Raw genomic sequence first — 12,120 nt, forward strand, 5'->3', positions numbered from 1 at the left:
ACATTAATCAACCTGCTCTACTGAGAATCAATAACCCTATTTTGAGGAAGGCACTAAGTGCAGAAAATACCCACATGGTAGCTTTACATGTTTGCTAACTTTAACCACGCCTCTCTCTCTGACCCGCCCACATGTCAGCAAGTCTTGACATTTATTTTTACCATTATGTTTACCATTAAAAGAGTTTTCTAGTGAGTAAAGACACTGTATGCGTGCTTCCCCAACACCAGAAGATATATCACATGGACGCGGTTAAACAGACATTAATATAGTGTTTGTAAACACGCGGAGGGAGCAGCGCAGGACAGAGCACTCCTCCGCGCATGCGCAGTGTGTCACTCTGCGATCCCCAGTGCTTTAAGCTGCGCGCTGCGTTTGTTGTGTCTGCTGGTAAGTAGGTCATTAGTAAATATTATCGTAATACGTTGTTTTCATTATTAAGTCACAGCACAAACTATCTGCATTACATATCGGAAGTGTTAGACGTGTAATATTTGCGCTGGGCGTCATTAAAGTAATGTTTTCCGCATTTCCCTTTCCTGGGCAAACTGGGCGCTGACTGTGTATAATCCAGTACATTGAAGAATGATACTGGGAGGCTCGTGCGCGAATCCACTGCCGCGTTTCTTCTCAGTTTTGGTGCATATCTGCAATCACACGCTGTTGCTTTAGCATCGCTTCAGTCTCGTTTCATATGTTCATGTCATACACATGCAACAATCCCACTGCAGTTTGTCTGGATGATATGACTTCGTGCAAAAACACAGTCACATCGAGAAGCTTTCGACGACTCCTTCTGTCGGTCTCTTATTTATTATGCTACCTGTTTCTATGATTGCTGTTAGTGTTTTTTTATTCAAACCTGCTGTGTTTATGCACCAATACTCTTGCGTGGGTCCAGTGGGATGGATCTGAAGTTCTAGCGAGCTGAATGTATGCATGCATTGTTTTCATACAGTCTATGGTATGCGTGTTATTAGGTCAACTCAATAGAAACATTGGCACTTCCTAGTGCTGCATTCATGCCAGTGCTTTTACAATACCAGCTTCATAAGTGTTCTAGTCTCCCCCAGTCATAGAAGGGAGAAAAGAATATTCATATCATATCAATTAATATGTTATTATTAGGAAGTAGATTATTTTTGTTCGACTGTTTAATTCATTTAAATAATATTTAATTAATTAATTATATATATATATATATATATATATATATATATATATATATTAACATTTTATTTTTTGTATTTTGACATCACACCAACAGCATGGAAATGCTTTTCAGATGATAAAAAGTCCCTTGTTTTATTTAGTAGCCTATAATTTATGCCTATGCAAATGACACATTTTCATGGATATTTGCATTTTGGTTATGCTGCTACCAAGTTTGGATTCAACCAAAAATAAATAAATAAATAAATAAAAGTGCACTGTGCTGAGTGTTATATTATGTGATAAAATGTTCGATTTTAACATTTTCCACAGAAGCCGTTTTCACCACATAGTTAATTATTAATTTGATCACAATTCTGAAATTATATTTTGCGTCAAGACCTTGCTATTCATTTTTTTATGTTTATTTTATTTGTCTCCCAGGATTGCAAGATATAGACATCTATTTTAAGAGCCGCCTAATTTCATGGATGGATCTGTCTGGATCACAATTTTTGTTTTGTTTTGTTTGGTTCTACATATTTATTTAAATGAAAACAAAACAAAATCATGTTACTTTCACAAAATGCATTTTGTAATTCAAACAGACCATAAAACTAGGCCTGGATTGGACACAGAGCAAATCAAGACGAGCAGATTGATGATTTAATAGTGTATGCCGAGACCCTGTTAGTATAAAGACAATAAAAACCATCGCTCTGATAAATCGTCAGTCAGTCAGTCTTCAGAGCGTCCTGCTTGACTTGCAGCTCCACAGTCCCTCGCTGTGAACTCTGTCAGGATGGCTCTGATCTCCATCGAGGACCTGGCCGGCCTGGACGATGAGCAGGTGGACGATGAGATCCCCGACAGCGCTGAGCCAATGGATGAGGAGGAGCAGGAGCGGATGTACGCCCACTGGCAGGCGGTGGGAAGGACACACCATGTGTCTGTTCCCAGAGGTGAGACAGAAACACATCTGCATGGACACTGGCTGATCTAGATCAATGTGAAGCTTCTTTCAGACCAGCAGTGAAGTGACTCTGGTCTTTGTGTAGAGATGAGAGGACCCATTGAGGAGATGACGAGGAGGAACCAGAGCTCAGAACGAGAGCCAGTGCCTTCTGTCACCGTCTCCAGACACGAGAAGGTAAAATCAGCCCACTTGTGCTGCTATATGTTAGTTTGGAATCAATGGATCTTGAAACATGGGGCAAAACATCTCTACAATTAGGAAAATGGCTACATTTCCACTTTGAAATTAATCAGAGAAGAGTTTTGCACTATAACGATAGATGCTATTCACACTGTTAAAATAACAGGATACTCTATATTTATACTAATTGCAAATATCTGCACCACAGTATTGTAGTACTTTATATGCAACAATAACATATTCGGCCTCATTTACGAAAGAAACGTTTGACAGAAAACCGGGCGTACGGTTGTTTCTGCGCAAAACTTTGAATGTATCAATATGGACGTGAGCTTTAGCTACGATCAAATCTCACGACTGGTCTCAAGTTTTTGAATTACCTGTATTTGTGTGCAGCAAAGTAAATATTAGGATGCACCGATACCACTTTTTTCAGAACGATACCAATACGTAAATTTTTGGTACTCTTCGATACCGATGTTTTGGTACTCTTCGATACCGATATTGGGTACAAAGACAAAAGAAGAAGAAGAATTCTTTGCTTCGTTTAGCAAACAGATATTTCCTTCAGGTATTTCCACACAGGTTATTCCTGTTAAAATGTATTGTACAAGCTTTTGTTAATTTGACTGTTCATTTTAATGGTGCATTAGAGCCGCTCCATTGCAGAAGCTCAATAATACTGTAAAAACATTTTCCTAAAATAATGCTGGGAACCACTCATTATTATACGAGAACACGTGTGATGTATTTTGCAACACGCGCACTGTACACGGACCCCCGCATATGAATAAAAAACAATGTTAAAGCAAGCTAAACATGCACAGCGTGCACACGTTTGCATTGGAGCAGAAGACACTTCCAGTCCAGCGCATTTCACACAGTCTGCTAGTTTCACTTTTGCTGTAATCGTGTATGCTTGACGTTTAAAACAAATGTTGTTTATAGTCAATGCCCCTATAATTTTAGTTTGCTTGCTTGCTTTTGACATATCCGACTGAACTACAAACTTTCCTGTGATGTCTGTGATATTCACTCGACAGCTTTAGAGGGGCGAATATTGAATTTTTAACATTATATTACCGTATTTTTCGTACTATAAGTCGCATCAGCTCAAAAATATGTCATGACAAAGAAAAAAAACACATATAAGTCGCACTAGACTATAAGTCGCATTTATTTAGAAACAAGAACCGAGAGAAAACATTACCATCTACAGCCGCGAGAGGGCGCGCTATGTCTTCAGTGTAGGCTACAGGAGCACTGAGCAGCATAGAGCGCCCTCTTGTGGCTGTAGATGGTAATGTTTTCTCTCGGTTCATTTCTCTTGGTTCATGTCAAATTAATGTTGATAAATAAGTCGCACCTGACTATTAGTCGCAGGACCAGCCAAACTATGAAAAAAAGTGTGACTTATGTTCCGGAAAATACGGTAATTACTTGTACTTCATAGACATCCTTAATCTTTTTTTTGGTTTTGTACATGGATTTAGTTTTATTTGCGAATAGCAGCATAAACAAGACCATGAGGATTGAGTCCTGGCAACATACATCTGCAGGGCTTCTGTGAACAGGGGAAAACGTACATTAATTCTATAAAAGGAATAAAATAAATAGGACCACACAAAATCTATAATAGGCTATAATATAATTAACAGATTTTAAAAAAATACTGTGCAACAAACAAGTAGGGCTGTGCTCGTTTGTGTGACACACTCTTAATGCATTATTTTCTTTATGTGATTAAATAGATCTAATATCACAGGCGCCTCACGCATACACAAACAACATTACGACCATTCTACATCAAAGTAAAAGGCAGCCAACCAAACACAAAAGTTACTGTTTATTTTAAAAGGTCTGCTGTAAAATCAGCATCCAGCACCCAAACAAAATTTTTTTGCATGTGAAGGATTTAACCCTGATATTAGAGCATGAGTGAAGTATTAAGCCATGTTTAGGCTACATGATGAATAATAGTTATGCATACAAATATGGCAAGAATGGAAACATTTGGATTCTTGTGGTATGAGACAGACTCGTGAGCCCAATGCCATTTCAGTTTTGCTTGACATTTGTATGCTGTTCATAATGAATGCCACTATAGCCTAACTTGTGTTTTATTTTATAGTTTAATATCAAATTCTATAACTACTTATTCTTCATTCCTGTTCTGTTCTGAATACTGTTAAATTTAAAATAATTGTTGTAGAGTGTGGGGAATAAGCTATAATATTTATATTTGGGCTACCAGTATTTTAATATCAATTATTAATGATGTATAATTGTTTGCAATTACAAGGTTCATGGGTGTTTTTGGAGTAAGATAAATTTCTCGTTCATGAGTTACTGCTTCTTTTTGACCGGGTTTTGTTTCTCTGTGTCGTAAACTCTAGGGGCGAGGCATCTAAACTGGTCTGTTTTTAAGGGCGTGATATTCAAATGATGTTTGTTTTCATGCTGCCACATTTATCAACGTGTGAACATTCGTACAATGAGATTAGCGGCATACGAATGTTTCATGAATCACATGTGAACTCTGTCGTAAGTTGATTTGTGCGCACAGATCTGCACTTGTTTCTACGTTAAATTGCTAAATGAGGCTCGTTGATTTTCAATTATAACTTTAATTAAAATTATGAAATCTATTGGGACACTAAAGCCCTCCCTAATTCTACCCGGTACTTAATATAACTTTTTGATTATTTCCTTCATTTTTGTGGAAAATAAATGCTTTTCCGATGCGATAAGAGATTTGAAAAGGGAGAAAAAAATTTGGGCAAAAGGCAGATTCGAAATTGGGGCGATAGCTTCAAAAAGATTTTTGATCTAACAGTGTTATTTTCAAAAATACTTGTTTAAGTGTAATGGTGTTGATGAGTGTCTGTGTGTGTTTGTGCAGCTTGGCGAGGTCTTGTACGAGGAGAGAGTGTATCCTCCAGGAAAATGGGCATGTGTCAGTAAAGCAGACATGCTGTATGAGCAAAGCATCTCCAATGCTTTTATGAAACTCATGCGCTTCATCTGCAAGGAGAATTCAACAGGTAAACTTTTAACCACCAAACTATTTCAAGTCTGTGATTTGAGACCCTTTGCCTTTTATTGCTTGTTTCAATTTTGTTTTCTGTTTAAAAAAATGGTCATAACTTTAAAGCAACTGTATGTAGTTTTGTGTGTCTTACAGTTCACTCTTGTAAATATATCACCGTCATAATTACTGTAGTCTACACTGAAAAAAGATTTGAATCCATTTTGAGTCCAGATTCGCAATAATTTTGCTAATATCACCACACCTTAAAGGCGCAATATGTAATTATTCTGCTTTAAAAATAGCAGATATCACTATATCTATGTTATATATATTTTTTAGTTATGTACTTACATTATCCCGACAGTTTCCACGAACTTTCAAATTCGGAGAAAATTATAGTTTAATTAGAAGACACGGCACGTTTCTTTATTTCCGTTTTGTCGCCCGTCTATGGCGTCATATAAACTTTGACCCGTCTAGTTTATCTAACTTCCTGCGGAACCGCCAAATACAAAGGTGAACAGAAGCAAAGACGAGACGAAGAAGAAAAAGTAGTAGCTAGCCTTGATCGAGACTATTATATTTTATATTTATATTGTTTATATAACGTACGGGTGAAATAAATGACCGGAGAAGGTTTTGGGACAAGAGAACAACGAGACACGGGTAAATATTGGAGTTGCATTTCCAAGATAGAGAGAGCTTCGTGACAAGCTGAAACTACAGAGAGATGCTTGCGTTCTAATAAACAGGTATGCATCCATTCAGCTAACTATATCTATCCGTATATTTTGTGAAACTATGATGTCTTGTGTAAAACGCAGACGGACTAGCTCTCATGTAGAGTATAATGTAAATCTACATGTGTTCTATAAAGTAGCTTCAAATGCAGTTCACTATCTTGTTCGATATCATAGTATAAACGTAATTATAATTATTAACGAAAGGCAACCGTGTTTTTTTAACATATATTACTACTAGCTAGATGGAATATTGATTTGATAGGGGTCTGATAATTCATATATCTCTCCGTTCGAAAATACGTGATTGTCAAAATACTAAGGCCGGTGACACACTGGCTGCGTGGCGTCTCTGCTGCGTGCCAGAAGCGTGGCGGCAGCCTCACGTTTTCTGTGTCTTTCCACACCAGAACCGTGCCTGACGCGGCGCGCTGCTGCTGCTGTAGGTGACACAGAGGGAGACCGCCGACAGACCAGGCTCTTGTCTTCATGACAACAATATCTATACTTCATGTTGAACATAAATATAAAGCCTTCTGATAAAGGACACCATCAACAGTATTGACGGCAAAATAGACTATGTTTGACAGGTGCAATATTTGAAAATCGATAATTATTTATTTATTTTTTAAATTACATGATTTATATCTGAATTTATGTCAACCTATAGACTTTCAAACATCAAAATGTCAGGAATTAATATGTATTTGTGTACAAAATTACATATAAACATATTTTCCTATTATATTTTGCCTGGAAACGCTTCCAACACGCTTGCATGTCAGTTGAAAAATAGGCGTCTGTTCTATTTCTAGCATGCACGCGTTTTCCGCGTGGCAAGCGCGTCTCACGCAGGCAGTCTGCAAGCTCTAACCTAATAACATGGGAGCCGAATTAAAAACTGACACGCCACGCAGCTGAGACGCTTGCGCCACGCATCCAGTGTGTCGCCGGCCTCAGTTAAAATGAGTGAGGAATGTGGGGAGCGACAGAGCGCGTGTTCCAATGAACAACAACTCCCATGAGCCTACGCTCTTTCCCGACGTCATCAAAGTACATCTCATGTTATTATTTTGATTGAGTGACCCCTGGTGGCCAAAAATTCCATACTGTGCGTTTAAGCTGTACAGTTAGTTGAATCAAAATCAGGTGAACTGAACACCAAAAAAAAAAAAATCAATAAATAAAAATTATATATATATATATATATTAAAATGAATGGACTTAAATGGACAAAAAACAGATTTGAATCCACTTTGAGTCCAGATTCACACAGTAATATTGCTAATATCACCACACCTTAAGCTCTACAGTTGGTTCACTCAAAATCAGGTGAAATGAAGTCCAAAATTGTGAATAAAAATAAATGGGCTTAAAATCTGCCACTAAAGTGGACCAAAAACAGGTTTGAATCCACTTTGAGTCCAGATTCGCAGTAATTTTGCTAATATCACCACACCTTAAGCTGTACAGTTAGTTGAATCAAAATCAGGTAAACTGAACACCAAAAAATATATATATATTAAAATGAACGGACTAAAGTGGACAAAAACAGATTTGAGTCTACTTTGAGTCCAGATTTGCAGAAATGTTGCTAATATCACCTCACCTTAAGCTCTACAGTTGGTTGAATCAAAATCAGGTGGAATGATGTCCAAAATTGTGAATTAGAAATAAATGGCCTTAAAATCTGTCACATTAAATTGGACCAAAAACAGATTTGAATCCACTTTGAGTCCAGATTCGCAGAAATGTTACTAATATTACCAAACCTTACGCTGTACAATTAGTTGAATCAAAATCAGGTGGAATGAAGTCCAAAATTGTGAATTAAAATAAGTGGGCTAAAAAAAACTATCACTAAAATGGATACACACACACACACAAGAAAAAACTGGTTTGAATCCACTTTGGGTCCAGATTTACACTGATGTCACCACACCTTAAGCTGCTGAATCAAAATCAGGTGGAATGAACTCCAAAAATTGTGAATTTAAATAAATAAGTGGGTTAAAAACTATCATTAAAGTGGACAAAAAAAGAGATTTGAATCTACTTTTAATCCAGATTGAGTGTGAATGCAAAAAAGGGCTTCTTTTTAGTTCATTACCGGTATGAGTTGTATTTTATTAACGTGCACGTCACCCCTCTTATAGCACACATATTTTCTATTACAATATTCATCATGATAATCACGATGATTGTTTCGTACAAAAAATGCAGTTCCCCGGTTTGCACAGTTTAAGCTCTGTGTCTGCAGGACGGTACCTTGGCATGTCAGTACCCATTGTGAATGAGATTACGATGGCAGAAGACGGCACTAACTTCATGAAGGACGTGTTGACGGCATATTATCTGCCCGCTGAGTTCCAGGCCAGACCACCTGAACCATCGGATCCTGATATCAGAATCGTTCAAAGAGACGCGATCCGCGTCATAGCCAGGTACACGACCAAACCAGACCCTTGGAGCTCACTCTTTTTCATCAGCAGTGCCAGCCCCAGAATGATTATAGCTGAACTTTTCTTCCATTCTAGGGTGTTTTATGGCACCACAACGGAGGAGACCATCTCTCGTCAGATCAGCATCCTTTGGGAGCTTCTGGGCAGCTCCGAGGATGTTCTCCGAGACCGCTACATGGTAGCCGCGTACGAGAATCCCGGCGTACCCCAGCGCAGAAATGAGATCTGGTTCATTCGCCGTGGCTCGTGAACATTTCACAGCTCGCCTGTTAAGCCAGTAGAGACATTTCGCCAGCAGAATGTCTCGAAATGAAGGGGTGGAGCTTGTCACAATCAAAACCCATTTATCCTTTTGTATTGTTGTGAGTGCGATGCAGAATACATTTGTTTTTAATCAGTGAGTAAAGAAACTGCAGCTTATTACACAACTGATACAGATTACACACTAACACTGTGTATATAGCCCGCTGCTGATTTCAGGATGGACACATGGAAGAGATATCATTGGGTGACCTGGCATTTATTTTTTAAATCTGATATGTAGATAATTCATGATGCTTACTGTGTTTTCTGCTTGATTTGAATATTATGCACTACTTGAATTCACTTTCATTGTTCAGTTTGTTATAGTGGAAAATATTGTTTTTGCTAGGTTTTCCATTGTGCCCTAACATGGTGTCTGATATTATGAAATACACAACTGTGAACCGAAAATCCTTCAATAACGAGATTTTAGTTTGTTATTTGCATTATATGCTGATAGAGAAACCGGTTCAGTTTTGAGATTTGCAGCTGGTATTAAGATTCAATACTTATATATTTACAGATATTGAAATTTTAACTAGTCATTTCGATTTTGTGTTGGACTGTTGTAAATTTAAATATTTTTTGGTACTTTGTGTAACAGATTATCAGACCATTTATCAGACAATCATTAGCAAGAGCTTTTCTATCACTAAAACTCAGAATCTTCTACATTTTTATGATATGGGCCAATTAAATGATTACCTTTTAGATATTAGTAGAGTATTCCCGTTTAAAGCAGTCATTTGACACAATTTTTTTTTTATTACGGGTATGCTTTTTGAACTTGTTTCTTAAGTCTAGTATATCTAAAAACTAAGCTTTTTCTCCAAATGAATGGGACCGCCTGGCAAAATATCCCTTTGCAGAAGTATTGTATCTGAGCACTATTTGGTCTCAAGGATGTAACTGCATTTACTTGGTGTATTTTTTGTTGTTGTGTTCTATGTAATTTTGTACAAACGTATGTAAAACATCAGCAAAACTCTTTAAAGCACTGTTTTGACATTTGATTCCTTGCTTTTGTGACACTGATGGCTTAGGTGGTACTTTTAATTGATGTTTGCCTTGTCGAAGTATATTAAAACTTGCACACTCCCACTAAGTCTGTATAATAATAATATAATAAGAAACTAAAAAAAAAACTTAACATGCTTTGCTAAATCTTTAATACATGTATACAAATTAAAAAAGGGTTTAATTAAATGCTGTTTGATTGTTGTTGTGGATCAATAAAGCCCGACTTTGTAATGAGCAAGTTTAAAATAATTTATATATTTAATCTCATTTGCTACGCTAGTTTGCAACACAACTCAATTTTGGCGGGCTGCAATTCCATTTTTCACCACACAGTATCTACACTGAACACACGGGGGGCGCTGTTGAGCTCGACATGATAGCCCTGTTAGCAATGTTGCCATGTCCACTACCTTTACACGGCTGGATGTTTTTTTTATGTCTTAGGGTTAAAGCGACCAAAATAACTTGCTATCTAGCCCCTGGAATGCGACTTTTACCAGGGGTAACGCACCAATAATATGTGCATTTTACCCCCAGGAACAGGAGAATATTATTTTTACCAGGGGGTCACTAAGTAAATCACTATCACTAAATTTTATGATGTCCAACTCACTTTTTTTTTTTTTTTTAACTTAAAATAGTCTAGAAACGACAAAAAAATATATTTTGCAGTAACTAAACTGATTGCAGTTCATTGAAATTCAGTCACCACAGGATGTCTGGTAAGAAGTGTACAGTAGACATGAAATGGTGAATATTAATATATAAACAGTGATTTTTTTAACATGATTTTGACTTGACGTGACTATTTCAGTCTGTAAACGGAAAAGGATTTGTGAATGGCATAGGTATACAAAAATGACAAAATGATGGATGTAGTAGACTACATCCAGATTACCTTCACAAAAGTCACATTATATAAAACCGTTTTTATGGTCGCCAAACTAGTTACTGATTCAAAACAGTAAACACACGCACCATTGGAATCAATTACAATTCTCAAATTTAAAAACTGTTTAATGAACTTCTGTCTACTGAGGTTTGTTCAGATGAAAGACTTCTTGAACAACAGTACGATCCATTAAACACACAGCTGTGGTGCTACTCTGACAGAGGTTTATTACTAGTCTAGAGGGCATCTGGGTGTGGCGAGACAATCACTAATTATCCTGTCCCCACTTGGGACAGGCCTGAGGAACAGGGAGGGAGTTGCAAATGAAATAAACCCAGATCATAAATTCAACAACCCAACCTGTTCAACACGATGTGAGGCGTAGGGTGTTAAAGGGTTTTAGGGAATCAGTGGACACTTTAAGATGTTTCTTGAACATTATGTCTTTTTAGAGCGGTCAATATTAACTGTGAAACCAAATATATATTCCCTTAAGGTTCATGCATGGAATCTGCAAACATCAGTGCAAACTCTTTGATGATCGTAGCAGATCTCCATGTAGATGACTGTCAGATTCACGGGTGAAATAGTGAGCAGTTGAGCTGTCAGAAGAACAATTGGGCTCCATTAATTCAAGGTACCCTAGGTAGTGTAGACTAGAATCTATGGTAAGCCGTCTAGATTAGCAGGATCAGCCTTGGAAACCACGTTTGACAAACACTCCCATGAGTGAAGCTGCAGAACCGGGAGCACCTGTTTTCAATCTCCACACAATCCCAAAGGTGACACCAAAAGTGCAAACTTAGCTAATTCTCTCACCTAATGATCTAGCAAACTAACTCCCATGGTGCTTTGCCTAAAAAAAAACCTTGCTCGTTAGTGCTTGTTTGGTACCATCAGACTGGGACCAGCACAACCATGATGAAGGAAATGCTGGTTCACAACTAGCTCCATCATTCTGTTTAGGGAGGTATCTTCATGCACAAAGACTGCTTGCGAGTCATTATCTGAGCAGTGAGGAAACAAGTCAGCTACCAAAGTTTTGGACACAGCCTTCATGTAAACATGCAGGAGAAAAAAGAAAGCTAAATATTGAGCAAGCAGATCTCTATTCATGTGCGTCCATGCTCTCCTTTTATTTATAGTAAGATTAATATAGTAGATATTTTTCTTACAGTTAACTAACTGATCAACAATCGCAGGTACTAGCTACTAACAAATACCATAAATTAACAAGTATTCAAGTATTCGTTATTATTATTAAATAAAAAACACTTGCAAATAGCAGCTTAATTCAAGCGATAAGTTTACAGCTAGGCATCTTTGGTGTCCCCTTTTTCTGTGATTGAAATGGTAAATGTTTG

The 12,120-nt window shown here is 37.4% G+C and overlaps 1 protein-coding gene across 1 annotated transcript; it reads left to right on the plus strand.

Moving 5' to 3' along the window:
• The first annotated feature begins 240 nt into the window (after positions 1-240).
• On the plus strand, positions 241-9,602 carry soul4 (heme-binding protein soul4). The gene is made up of 6 exons (XM_059569908.1): positions 241-390; positions 1,923-2,114; positions 2,211-2,302; positions 5,211-5,352; positions 8,340-8,523; positions 8,617-9,602. Exons 1-6 carry the CDS (start codon positions 324-326, stop codon positions 8,789-8,791), a joined length of 852 nt encoding a protein of 283 aa, XP_059425891.1. The 5' UTR covers positions 241-323; the 3' UTR covers positions 8,792-9,602.
• Positions 9,603-12,120: the final 2,518 nt, after the last annotated feature.

This window comes from Carassius carassius, chromosome 16 (assembly GCF_963082965.1).
Source record: "Carassius carassius chromosome 16, fCarCar2.1, whole genome shotgun sequence".
Lineage (NCBI taxonomy): Eukaryota > Metazoa > Chordata > Actinopteri > Cypriniformes > Cyprinidae > Carassius > Carassius carassius.

Excerpts from the sequence above, each read along its gene's own strand:
- soul4 (XM_059569908.1), top strand. The coding sequence starts at position 324 with ATGCGCAGTGTGTCACTCTGCGATCCCCAGTGCTTTAAGCTGCGCGCT. Across the intron at positions 391-1,922 it reads TGCGTTTGTTGTGTCTGCTG|CTCCACAGTCCCTCGCTGTG; the intron begins GTAAGTAGGTCA and ends CTTGACTTGCAG. Across the intron at positions 2,303-5,210 it reads CCGTCTCCAGACACGAGAAG|CTTGGCGAGGTCTTGTACGA; the intron begins GTAAAATCAGCC and ends GTGTTTGTGCAG.